At 41.4% G+C, this 13,691-nt stretch overlaps 1 protein-coding gene across 1 annotated transcript in view; it reads right to left on the bottom strand.

Moving 5' to 3' along the window:
- The window catches only part of COL4A6 (collagen type IV alpha 6 chain), a 92,692-nt gene that overhangs the window by 28,724 nt on the left and 50,277 nt on the right, over positions 1-13,691 (bottom strand). The window contains exons 5-14 of the mRNA XM_086756679.1: positions 8,762-8,878; positions 6,187-6,255; positions 5,278-5,313; positions 4,787-4,849; positions 4,283-4,318; positions 4,113-4,154; positions 3,213-3,305; positions 2,122-2,175; positions 677-736; positions 550-594 (exon numbers count right to left, since the gene is read on the bottom strand). Coding sequence (XP_086612805.1) covers positions 550-594; positions 677-736; positions 2,122-2,175; positions 3,213-3,305; positions 4,113-4,154; positions 4,283-4,318; positions 4,787-4,849; positions 5,278-5,313; positions 6,187-6,255; positions 8,762-8,878 — 615 coding nt within the window. The remainder of the gene's footprint in view (positions 1-549; positions 595-676; positions 737-2,121; positions 2,176-3,212; positions 3,306-4,112; positions 4,155-4,282; positions 4,319-4,786; positions 4,850-5,277; positions 5,314-6,186; positions 6,256-8,761; positions 8,879-13,691) is intronic.

Below are 13,691 nucleotides of genomic sequence, written 5' to 3'. Positions count from 1 at the left end.
TTGTCATAAAGGGCTTGTTTTTATATAATTTTCATATAATTTTAACATACAAATATGAATTAGATTATGTTGGAGATACCATCACCTTCAGTATATCTTGAAAAGGATAATACAAAACAAAATATAGAAGAAAAGTGACTAAATTCCATGCTGCAAAATGAAAATTCTATTTCTAAAAGTTGCTTTCTTCAACAACTTCCACTGCTGTATTTGCAAGGGGAACTTCTTTAACACATTTTCAGCCACTTGATCATCTGGCCATTTCCACCCCTAAAAGGGGAAAAGTGGGAGAGTTGATTGTTCCAGGAGGGAATGTACAATTTCCCATCTGAGGAGGCTGTCCTCTGAATATGTAGGGATAAGGAGAGAGACAATTAAAGGGATCTAGAGTTTTACATGGACTTTTTAACTAGCTCTCACTATTTTAATAAGGCAGGTGCATTCATCTGTCAGAGAACTTGAAGCCACTAGCTAAGGAAGTCAGCAGATCTTAAGCAGTCAGATAGCCTCTGTAATTGTAAGTATAGTAAAAAATAAAATAAATTTCACCTTCCTCCCTGGAATCCCTTCGGATCCATCCAGTCCCAAAAGACCCTAGAACAGCAAAAACCCATTAACTTTCAGAGGCTTCATGTGTATGAGAACAGGCATTTAAGGGCTTTGTAAAGATACCTACCCTGCCACCGGGTAAGCCAGGCACACCTTTTTCTCCTTTTTCTCCAACACCTCCAAAGCCCTGAGGAAAAATGTCAACATTAAATCTGTGATCCGTTTGGAACTGAATAGCGCAGCGCTAAGACAAAATGAGAGCAAACCCATCTATTAATAGGACAATACAACAGAGAGACAAGGGGAAGTGACTGCTTCTGCTGGGACTCTTTTGCCCCAGAAAGAAAACCTGCATCAACCAGACTTGGCAGTGCGTGCAGGACATTATCTTCTTCATTCCCCATGACTTATATCCATTTAAGCCACGGCACACCTCTCAGTAGCAAACAGAAGTAATTTCATGCTATAAACGGCAAAGTCCTGTCACTGCTACTCTGTATTGTATTCTACGTTTAGAAAACTATTTCAAATCTCATTTCTTAACAGCAGTAGCTCAAGGGAGTGCTCGGAGCACCCTTTTGCATTTCTAAAGCCTAAGAATGACACAAAACCAGCATTTTCATGCTCAACACTTGGAAATGTTTGGTGGTTTTCCCAGTCAGCAAGAAGTATCAAATCCAGAGATAGAATACCAGGATTTAATTTCAGCACGAGTTACAGTAGTTAAGCAATTTTCAAGCTTCAATCTTGAAATATCTTACGCTTGCGGTGAAGTTCACACATATGTTCAGCCCCCACTAGTTACAATGGGCCTCTTGTGATGCGTAAAGCTAAACATGCACATAATGGAACATGCCCACAAACGCAAATAACAAACTGTGCTCCATGTACAGGATTTTGTCGCACATCTTTCTACTAAGAACATCTGTACGTCAAAGAGACTGGCAAACAATTTATCTTATTAGTCAGAAGTTCCACAAAATATTTATTCCTTAAGCGTATAAAAAGAACCTGTGTTATAAGCTGGGAAACAGCTCTTGGAATCCAGGGATAAATTGTTGGTCTTGATTCATACAGAGAAGATGCTACACATTCCCCAGTTGATGAGCACTAAAGTTAAACAGCCCATTTTAAAACTGAATACGTATCAGACAGAAAGATCTGTATGTGCTTTACAACTTTAAATTAAAAAAAAATATGTTTAGACGTAATTAAAGAAAAAAAAAAAAAGGATTTTTTTAAAAAATATGTCTAGCTCTCTGTGGGACATCAAGAAACACTGCCATCAAGCGGCCATGTAAAAGTTATGGCTACTTGCAGGACTCTGCAGATTACATGCACTGAAATTATGGCTACTTCATAATGTAGGATAGCTTTACCTTCTTTGTATCCCCAGGACAAAAAACTATCAGATTACTGTTACACTCTTCAAAATGTCTTGTGGACATCTTAATCAAATTTTCAAAGTATTCTAGTGCCTAGAAACTCCTGTTGAGACCTTGTGAGCTCTTCAGGTTGTTGAACCATCTATCTTGTACTAGGCATGTATTAAAAACTCTCCTCTGTCCTTACCGGCACGCCAGGCAATCCTTTGTCTCCAGGGAATCCTTGAGGGCCTGGCTCACCCTGACAAGAGGGAGAGGTAAACACAATAAATGACCGTGCCCGTGAAAGCAAGACTTTCCCCAATCCATCCATCAGGCTCCTGACTCCTAAAGTAAGGCCTTGTAACTTCTTTGTCACCAAGTATATTTGATTTGTGTCATCACGTGCCAGATAACAGCGTCTCTCAGCACAGTGCCGGTGCATGCAACAGATTGTCTGTGACCACCGCCCACGGCTGCAAAGACCACGACTTGGGAACTGTGGTTCTGCTGTCCTCCACTTGTAAAAGTCAAACTAGACGCATTTCATACTGTCATCTAGGGAACTGGACCAGGCACAGTACTTCATGGAAAGCAGCAAAACAACATATGATAAGAGAGCATAATGTCTGCACAATCCTGCTAACAGATTCAAGAGTGAGCCAAAAGGAATGGTGTGCGTTTGAATCTCACCTCACACTAACGTAACTCCACAAAGTAAGACAATATCTCTCATGACTTAAGCAGGGGCTTAGGCAAGCTTAGACCTGTATAGGTCCCAGATTAATTCAACACACCTAAATTTCATGCATGTAGAGAACCTTTAACTGAAGATTCATACCACGTTTATAAAAACATTGATGAGCTAAATAGGTATCTCAGTAAACGCCAGGATAACGAAGTAAAGGAGAGAAATTTCATTATTTCGGAGTAGTGTGCCAAAGCAAAAGAGCTGCATTTTTTTATTTATTTTTCCAAATGGATTTGGTTTTGCTTCAGTTGACACAATTTCACAGGTCCAACAGAAACAAACTACAATTCATTTATTTTTAGGATTAATGACGAAAAACCTTTAAATAGCTTTCACATTTCTCCTTCTGAGACATATGCATTCTGCAGTGGTTCACAACGCTCTAAGCTAAGAATATTTTTATATTTAATAGCCATCTGGTAGATTAAACTAGTACAGAAAATGATTTTGATTTAGAATTATAACAGCCCTCACTGTCCAGTAATTTCACTCAGCCTTGAATGAAGGAGCATAGGGAGAGGGAGAGTTTGTAAACTGAATTTACAGACCTTTTCTCCTTGCTTCCCTTTTGGAAACCCCATGAACTCCAGTATTCCAGTTGATGGCGGGGGACCTGGAGGGCCAGGCAGCCCTACATCACCCTGTTGGCAAAAGAGGAAGCTATTAACAGAGGCAGAACATGTTTGATTTCCTATGAAAGTGGCTTGTGAATCAGAAAAAAGCCACTCTGATTATATCGCGCATACATAATATCTGCGTGCCTGAACACTGGCACCGGAGTTTGGACATGGAAGTCAAAAGATCAGACTGAAAATTAAGATGAACAAAATGTGTTAAATCTGTTTCACAAGAGTTGTGGACATAAAACAGGGCAAGGGAAAAAAAAAGGCCCATCTTTTGAATTAACAGATGAATATTCAGAAAACCTTGAGGGAGAAATATGAAAACAAAGAAGTCAAGAAACAATTAGAAATATAGAACGTTGAGAACAGATTTTAACAGCAGCAGAATTCAGTCCCAAACTGAGAACTTTGAGAACCCTCGTTATGCCAGTTACACATCCGTTGATGCAAACAATATTATGAAAGCCAAAAAGAATGAAGTCAGTAGAGTAACTCAAGAGGTGAGGGCCCAACGAAACAGAAAGACAGAGATTCAAAAGATGTTTAAGGACTTCACGTCTCGATAACCATGAAAATACTGTGCTGAATTGAGATTTTCCCCTTTCCCCTCTTCATCCAGGAAAAGCTCCCATCCTTTCTTTGGGTACCAACAGATAAGGAACCAGCAAGACTCTTTAGCATTTGGACTGTCAATCAGTCCAAGAGAAAAAAAAGAAAAAGAAGAAGAAAATGTTAGAATCTAGCCACTTTCTACAGCATCAAGCTATGATGGAACACTAGAGTATTATTTCATGCTCTTTCCAAAATAGAACAAGTTTCACCCACCTTTTCTCCTTTCTCTCCTTGAAAGCCTAATCCCATGTTACCCTAAGAGAGAAAAAGGCCAACGATGAATGAAAAATAAAACGGCAACATCGCTATCATCTAGGCCCACAGTGTTGTTAACAGAGCCAACAGTCAGGGGTAGAAAGAAAATAGGAAAGGTAGGTACTTACTTTTGGACCTGGTGGCCCAGGGGGACCCATTGGACCCTAAATGTGAAGAAGATCAAGATTTTATTTCTTTTGACCTAACTAGGATGCATACAATTGGAGCAATGCTGGGATCTGCAGTGGTACCGGAACTTCCATCTCTTGCCCCCAGAGCAAAAGCAACCGATACACATGGTCTTCAAGTCTTCACATCTACAACAGCATTGCCCTTTGGTACTGTGGTTAATTAAGAGTAAACTTCAATTTAAAAGCAACACTCACATAGTTCGTTTTAAGCTCTGCTCAATGTAAATTCTCTGAACGCTGCTCCAGAAGGGAACTTTCCCTCTTGTGATTCGATTAAATGATCTAAGTTTAAGTACCCTACGCTTAAAGTCAGCTGTGCTCAGTCCTTTTAGGTGCACACATGCTTTTGCTCATTGCCGTGACACAAATACAGACAGGGAGGGAAAACTGCCAATGTTTTGAACTGTTCTGTCAACAAGTGCAACAGCTGAGGTCTCTTACCTGCAAACCTGGCAATCCTATAGGGCCTGCGGAACCTATGGGACCTGGAAAACCTTTTGGGCCCTGTAAGAACAACACAGGACAAATACAGAATGTGTAGCACTCGCCTCCATCAAACCTCAGCCAAAGAAAAGTGAGTCTCAGGAAAGATTAAGTAATATCCCCTAATTAAGTATGGCAATTTAAATACTGTAATAATCCATTTCATATTATTAGGTGTATTTTGAAAATCAAAGTTACAGAGTTCAATGGTAGAAGGGAGTTCGACTTGACAAAGGAAAAACGGAACAGATAAGAGCAAAAATCCGACTTCCTCTACCATAACGTGGATCCACTCACACTATTACAAATCTGGAATTCCTCATGCTACTGGTATCACATATGTAAATATATAGCCCACTAATTTGAAAAGTGTCCTTGAGAATGAATACAATAAAAAAAACCTACTTAATATTACTTAAAATCATTATTCCCCAAATTAAATAACTTACAGAAATTCCATCCAATCCAGGAAGACCATTTTCTCCCTAAAATTTATAAATACACAAGCAAAAATTACACTATGTTCTTGTAAAAAACTATAAGGAACATTAAGTTTTCTATAAATAGAAATATTTGCTGTTAGTTAACACTAGATCAAGTGCAAATGTGAAAATACTTTGACACCTGTGCTTCTGTATTTAAGTTTGGTAATGGAGAGATTCCAAAACTCCAGAGAAACGACAACCATTTTATTTATGGGTAACAAGACAAACTAAAGTGGCATTAAAAAAATTGTATTAATTGTAAAAACACTGGAAAATACACTATAAAAACTTTCATTACAAACCTTTTATGTATTATAAAATACATAAAAGTATATAATTATTATATTAAATTATGAGTATTTCCCATAAACACTGAAGTAAATAAATAAAGATCTATTTAACTTCTAACAACTTTTGAGTGTACATAATGTGGGTAGAATTTTAGAAAAGTTCTTAATTTTAACCAGCAAAGTCAGTGTGGGAGGCCTTACCTGACAGAATAAATTTCTTAATCTTTTCAGTATTTAATGAAGCAGGAGGCTACTGAATTCAGTACAAGAGGTACCGAATCCTTTGTAGATTTATTCCAAAACTAGTACTTTTGGCAAAAATCAAAGCCATGGTAAGCTGCTGAGGTTTTGTTCCTTGCAGGGGGGTTGGACTGGATGACCTTTAAAGGTCCCTTCCAAGCCAAACCATTCTGTAATTCTACGAAGTTATTAGAAGGCCTTTCTCACAGCTCTGCATTCAGACGTACCCAGGATATCCACGTCTAACATAATGAGAAATTTAACCTGCAGCATCAGCCCTCCCACCTGTAGGACATCAGTGCTTCTTGTACTGTGTTTTCTCCTATGTGATAACAAATCTTACCTTAATTCCTTTAAGACTTCCTTGAGCAAACACAGGTTCTCCTTTAAGGCCTTTCGGGCCAGGGCGACCCTGATTTAAAAAAAAAAAAAAAAAAAAAAAAAAAAAAGGCCAAAATTAATTTTTGGAAAAAATACCGATTTCATTTTGAAAGAGTTTGTATTCAGTGTAATGTACGAGGCAAACTCCTGGCTCCAGTAAACGGCAAATGTACCACTGCAGCTTTGTCAAAGAAGCTGTGGTATTGTGAGAACTTACGACTTCTTGTGGCTTTAGAAAAACAAGGCTCTGCAAACATTTTGTCTGGTGTTTTCCTGTTTATACTAGAACCCTCTTTTATTTTAGGCCTTCAACAACTTTTAAGATCCTATCTGAATCTGTTTGACATAGCGTAACCCTCCTGTTCACGTACATACCCACACCATCCAGAAGGACCTTGACAGCCTTGAGAGGTGGGCCTACATGAACCTCATGAAGTTCAACAAGGCCAAGTGCAAGGTCCTGCAGGAGGGTCAGGGCAATCTCAAATATGGACTCAGGCTGGGCAATGAGTGGACTGAGAGCAGCCCTGTGGAGAAGGACTTGGGGGTACTGGTGGATGAAAACCTGAATATGAGCTACCAATATGCGCTCACAGCCCAATAGCCAACCATATCCTGGGCTACATCAAAAGCAGCGTGGCCAGCAGGTCGAGGGAAGTCATTCTGTCCCTCTACTTGGCTCTCCTGAGACCCCACCTGCAGTACTGCATGCAGCTCTGGAGCCCCCAACATAAGAAAGACCTGGACCTGCTGCAGCGGGTCCAGAGGAGGCCATGAAGACAATCAGAGGGCTGGAGCACCTCTCCTGTGAGGACAGGCTGAGAGAGCTGGGGCTGTTCAGCCTGGAGAAGAGACCTTACAGCAACCTTCCAGTACTTAAAGGGGGCCTACAGGAAAGACGAGGAGGACCTCCAACTTAATGGAGTGTAGAGATAGGATGAGGAGTAGTGGTTTCAAACCGAAAGAGGGTAGATTTAGGTTAGATATTAGGAAGAAATTTTTTACTGTGAGGGCGGTGAGGCACTGGAGCAGCTTGCCCAGAGAAGCTGTGGATGCCCCATCCCTGGAAGCATTCAAGGCCAGGTTGGATGGGGCTTTGAGCGACCTGGTCTGGTGGAAGGTGTGCCTGCCCAGGGCAGGGGGGTTGGAACGAGATGATCTTTAAGGTCCCTTCCAACCCAAACCATTACATGATTCTATCTCTTGTTTTACACTGTAAATCACCACATTTTGTTTAGAATCAAGACAAAAAAAACCTGGTAGACTGCATGAATCTTCAAAAAAGTTGCCATTATAACTCTAGATTTACCCAATTTATTTTAATCTTGATCATCCCATCCAATTTATCTGAGGTGATTTCATTTAATTGCCAACTTAATTTGAGAGCAGTTGGCTGGTCCAAGCAGCTTCCCTTGCCAAAAATATAATCCTACAAGCATTACAAAATAGAAATTTGAGCAGCAGGTATGAGTAAATGAGTTACTTAGGAAACCAGTATTTTAATTTGATCTTTGCTTCAGTATTTTTCAACATCGTATGAATTTCAAGTCTGGATGACATGGAAAGATGTCAGCACAGTTCAGAAATGCTGAAACAAATGCCATTATTTACATCCATCAACTGTATTTTCTTCCTCTTCTTCATGTATATGTGCAAAGGAGTTCCATTACATGTACAATTAGTCACATGACCCGTGTTTCTAAGATCAGGGTTCAAATGTGAATAACATTCAAATATTTGTCAAATATATTAATATCAAGTCAAATTTTTTTTTTTGCTTACACTTCAAAAATAACCACATACTTTTATAAAAGGCTATAAAAAACTACAATTCCCAAAAGCATCTAAGAGTGGAGTTCTTCGTGACCCAGCTACCTTCGCTTCCTCTACAGTCATGCAGAAAAATGGATATTTCCAAAGACAATTCATCCTGAAAGGCAGAAGGGGAGAAGCGCTCTCACAAGTGCCACTTTCTATAAGGGGAGTGTAGATGAATAGATTAGATACCTAATTTAAGTTGTCCAGTGCAGGCTAGATAAAACTCCAACTTGGTAGAAAAGTGTTTTCAAAGTAAAACACATACCCTGGAAAGGAAATCCTATTGACACTCAGCGAGACTGGAGATTTTGGCTATTTTAAGACCTGGAGGAAGGCATCCAATATTTGACGCATAGACTTGAAAATGTAATAACCTCCTTTCCTGAATCAGCATCCACTAACTTGAAACATGCCAGGTGGAAGACGTTTGACATTTCATGGCTCTTCAAAACTTTATCATGGTTTCTTCCATGTTAGCTTGAATACTGCCAGTGACAATGGCATAACTTAGTGTGGGAGCATACTGAATTCACAGGATCTTCATTTTATCCTCAGAGTGGAATTTCAATATGAAAATGATACTGAGCTCTAACAATGCTAATAAACTTCGGGTTATTAGGGTTCTTCCGAAGCACTTGGGAGTTACTTTTCCAACAATGGCATGAAAAGCAAATCCTAGTTTAGTGACTATAAAACACCATACTCAAGTTGAGACGTACAGGAAGCCCAGGTAGGCCAGGAAACCCATCTGATCCAGAAACGCCCGGACTCCCAGTGGTACCATTGCAGCCATCGAGGCCAGGCAGACCTCTAGGTCCAGGTTGTCCAGGGTGACCCTGTGTAAAGGGGAAGAAAAGAGAGAATCACTGACAGGATGCATTATTTTATTAGTAATACTGCCCCCAGAAAACGGATATCTTCCAAATGGCAACACAAAACAAAAGAAACACACAACTCCCACTCAAGTTCAGTGTATGGCAGACTGCAACAGAACTAGCTTCTTTGGCCAGCATTGTTTATCTTCCCCAAAGCTTAAATCTTAGAACACTGGCTGCATTCATGCGATTATCTTTTTCTCCAAGGAATAATTTTCTGAAGTGCATAACTCGTGCATGAGTAGGTCCCAAAGGGCAATACTCATCCCACAGCAGTCTGAAACACACGGCACGTAACACCGTGTAAAACAGCACGCAAGGGTGCACCTGACACCAGGAGTGGAAGTTACTCGTGTGAAAACAAGGGCAGAGGCAGACTCAACAATACTGAGCATTTATAATTCCAATCTGCTTAAAGTTTCAGGGACTTCTCCTTCCTCTCCAGTCTGGATTCTTTAATAGTTCAACAGATGTTACAGCTCCAGCATCAGGCCACTGAGGCAAAACAACTTTTCTTGTGATATTAAACTTAAAACCTTAGGCAGAACAACTGGAAGAAAGATCTAATCAAAATAACAGCATTTAACAGAAAGTATTTGTACTGATCAGTTATTGGTCAGAGTAGAATACAATTGTACCTAATTCTCATTTCACACCTCTTTTGCCCAGTAGAGCTCTATTAAATTGACTGGAGTTTACGCAGCATCGTACTGGTGCAAAGGAGATGAAAGTTTTGAGACTTCAGTCACTTTTTCTTCAGTGTCGTATGGGTACGTGTAGGCAAAAGACAGAAAGGCAGAACTGTCAGTCACACTGCCCAGGTATCCAGCAGCTCCTTATTCTATCCTCCTTTTCATAGAAATGAGTTCTGTGATTCTTAAAGACAGCGTTTGGTGGAAGGAAGAAAAACGAAACTTGTGGAGATAGTATCAGTAACCAACAGTTCTCCCCGTCCCCTCTGTACACCCTGATCTTGACTCATCCCAAAAGTACTTTTGTTTGATCCTTAAGATTCATCCTCAAGATACGGCATTAAGCAAGTTATGACTCACACTAGGAAAGTAAAAAAATAAACATGGATAAAATGGAGATAAAGCAGAACATTAACAATCCTTCATGCCTGACACTTAAAACAAAACACATTTGTGTTGCTAAAGGTCTTGCCAGTCCACGGCAATAGCATGTGCTCTGACCAAACCCAATGAGAACTGTGCAGTAATGTAAAGCCCTTTATCTGTGGATCCGCAAAAATGTGGGAATGCTATAATCTTCATTTTACGGATGAGAAGCTGGGGGCACACAGTAGCAGAGTGACTTTCCCAAGGATGCAGAGCAACTTAAGCCATAATTACGCAAATACGCGAGCCTGGTCACTGGTCTCAGCCGCTGCCAGGAGGGCCGTCGCACGCTCCTGCTTCCTCACACCTACCTCCTCCCTGTGCTGGCATAAGCACAAGAAGCATAGGCGAGTCGGAGCAGGAAACCCACACAGCAGAGAAACAGCTGTTCTGTTTCTTAATGGGGTTCATTTTCAGCCAGATGAGTTCCTTGGTCCAGCTCATTTGGCAACTGTATTGGAATTTGTGCCAACAAAATGGAGAGAAGGGGAGAGAGCCCAAATCTGCTCTCTGTCAGTCAATAAGGTGGAGAAGTGTGTGTCTCCACCACAGGATCAAGGCAGCTCACCCAGACAAGTACAAATTTGAGATTAAATAAGGCCTCAGGACATGGAATGAAGTCATCCCAAAGCATTAGCACCAGGCACCCCTGCGTACGTAGTACCAATTGCTCTGATGATTAAAGTCTGTCAAAACACCCACATGTGGTGTGCATGTGGGGACTTGCCAGGCCCTGGTAAAGTGACAGAAAAAGGTTGAAGCACCAATTTATTGACATTTAGGTTTGTCTCTTAGAAATAATTTAATGAGCTCCCAAAGCTGGAACAAATCAGTGGCAACCCATTGTCCTCCATCCACGCAGGATGTCCTAGCCAAAAGTAGCAAGGCTCTGACAGGACAGGCTGTGACTGCAGAGGGAGGCCAGAGCGGTCAATGTCTATCAGGTCTTTTACTCTGTTTACAGCATCAACAAAACCAGAAGCTACGTGAGACAAGTGCACATGTATCTGGTTACAACATAAGGTGGCCAGCTGCAGGATTTAGGGAAGCCAAACAGCTAACATCTGCCCCTCAGAGCTGGACAACAGGGAGCCAAGCTGGCCAAGAGCCAGCCGATGGCAGGCAGTTGACTGGTGGCCTCACATCTCGGGAAAGGCTTTGGGTGAGATCTCCTAACTCTTGGCCCAACACAGTCTGCGAGTGGCCCAGAAGATTTTTGGTATCATCATAACACGTGAGGAAAGCTCACAAAGAGAAGATATAAAGTATGGTCCCCACAGTGATTTCTTATGTGTATTTAAAAAATCTGTGGCCCTGTCACTCAGTCCCATGGCATTCATGTCTGCGGTTCTGAGCCAAAGCATGACACAGACTGGCACACACAAATACACATGCTGTCTCTTTTGCTTTAGGAAAAAAACTCCACAGGATTTCCTACTTTCTAGTTAATCTGCTATCAGAGTTCACAATGCTTTGTTTTAAGAACCTTATGAGGAGATACCGAGCACCCACAACTGACTTCCTTGAGACCTGTGACGTTCTGGCTTGAACGAACCTTTTCCCCAGGGGTTTAAAATACTGATTTAAAGAGCTGTTTTGACCTGAAAAGCGGCGGTTAACAGTTCCAGTGCTTTCACCTCCTCTAATTCCTGTTCTGGCAGATGTGCCAGTTCAGCACAGGCACCTCAGCTGAGTAAGGCAGAAGACTTTTGCAGGCTTTACTTACATGTGGCAGGGGGCCTAGTTTACAAACCTGAGCTAAAACACAGGCCGGAGAGATCACTCGTGCTTTCTGTTCTCACAAAAGGGGACATTCCCTGTGAGACAGATAGGGAAACTCGAACTGTTCATCTAGGCCCTTGCTTTATCTGACTCTTGCCCCCCAAGGGGTCTCATTTCTAAATCAAGCAGCACAAAGGAGATCCCAACAGGAAAGCTCAACAAATATTTAATAACAGAGAAAGAAAGGCAGTTAAGAGTGAACACAGAACTAATTGAACAAGCAGTTTCATGGATTGTTACGGCAAAGTGGCCTTTTTACAGCCATTGCCAAGTGCTTGTGTTTCCTCTAGGAGGGTCACAAAATAGAGAACTTCGCCTCTCCACATAGCTCTAGCTTTCATGGTACAGACAAGGGCTCAGCTCATAGAACTGTTTCCTTCTAGAACTCCTTGGAAAGTTCATGAAAAGCTATATACATCTCCTGGCTCCAGTTCCAGCCTTTGCCAGAAGTGTCCTTGAATCTTGTCCTACGGAAAAAAATAAACTTTCCGAATAAGGCTAAGGATTTGAGGGTTTCTTCTACAGTGTGACACAGAAAGCCTAGCAATAAACACATGTAGCCACTGTATTTACTAAGTTAAAGGGATTAGTCAGGCCAGCTGCAACAACAAGATTTACTTGCCACCAGCATTCCCCAGGGGAAGTCTGTGGAACGCCGCTTCCCTTAAGGTCAATAGTGGGATTCCCCTCTGAACCACAGCCTTGCAGTCCTTTGGCCATGCCTAAAATAAACCTGCCCACGCCAACATACCTGCATACTACAAAGAACCTCTCTTCGTATTTAGATGTTAATTCTTGTGCAGAGAGAGCAATATATTTTTACTTCTCTATGACATGTATCAGCACGCATATGCTCTCTGTCCTTTGCTCTGCATTTCACACATCCATATAACGTACGTACGTTCACATACATGTCGCAACAAACCTAAGCTACTCCCTATCCTGAAATGCAACTGGCAAAAGTGTATCTTCTCAAACAGCGTTGGTTGCTATTTTCACCCTATACTGGCAATCTATCTCAATGGCTAGAATGTAAACAATATGAATTAATTTAATTAATTTCCCTTGCTCCTTTTTCTGTCCTGCAGTTGTGACACAGAACCACCACAGCGGCAAGCACTTTGCTGTTCACAAGCAGCAAAATCCACCTCTTTCCCATTCACCCACCTGCAGAACACTGTAAAGCTGAGAGAGCAGATCTGCATGTGCTGGAGGCTTTGAAGGCTCTCATCTACCTCCCCTGCTCTCTCCTTGCAACGCCTGTCACTGCCAACTACCTGGCAGTGCCTGTTGCCGTATCTCTGCCTCCCCTCATTGCTGGGAATCCCCTTTCTCCAGAGTTTCATCTGAAAAAGTACCCTGAGAACAGCATGTTCCCACAGTGTGTTCAATTAAATTAAGTATTATGGGAACAGCTTGTTCTCTTCAGAGCTAGAAAGCTGGCTGGTGGGAAGAGAAAAAAAAAAGCAGCAAGGGAGCAGAGCAGGAGAGAAAACAGGCAAGGATGAGCGGAGGGGGAGAGAAGAACAAGAGCCAGGAAGGAACTGGAATCAAGTAAGCTCATTTACAGGGCCAACTGTGCATTTTCAGCCAATCTATCAAAACAATTCAGTTTTTGATAGGAAGGAAGAAAACATAGCTCAACTGTTGGAGATCTTGGCCAGCTGAGGAAGTAGGGAAGATGAGAAAGAGCTCATCTGAAAGCATAGTCTGAAGGCAGGATACAGAAGATGGAAAAATGTCATCAAGGAAAGGAAAAGAATTCTAATATAAGAAGGAGAAAGTAGGATGAGCTAAATAGTGTAGAGAGAGCAAGGAAGTTTGGGGTAACTTCTAAAGCTGGCCCAGCTAAAGCTTCCCTGAGGTAAAGCGTC

The sequence above is a fragment of the Chlamydotis macqueenii genome, chromosome 11, assembly GCF_036417535.1.
Source record: "Chlamydotis macqueenii isolate bChlMac1 chromosome 11, bChlMac1.mat, whole genome shotgun sequence".
Classification (NCBI taxonomy): Eukaryota; Metazoa; Chordata; class Aves; order Otidiformes; family Otididae; genus Chlamydotis; species Chlamydotis macqueenii.
This window is presented reverse-complemented; position numbering and strand designations above follow the sequence as displayed.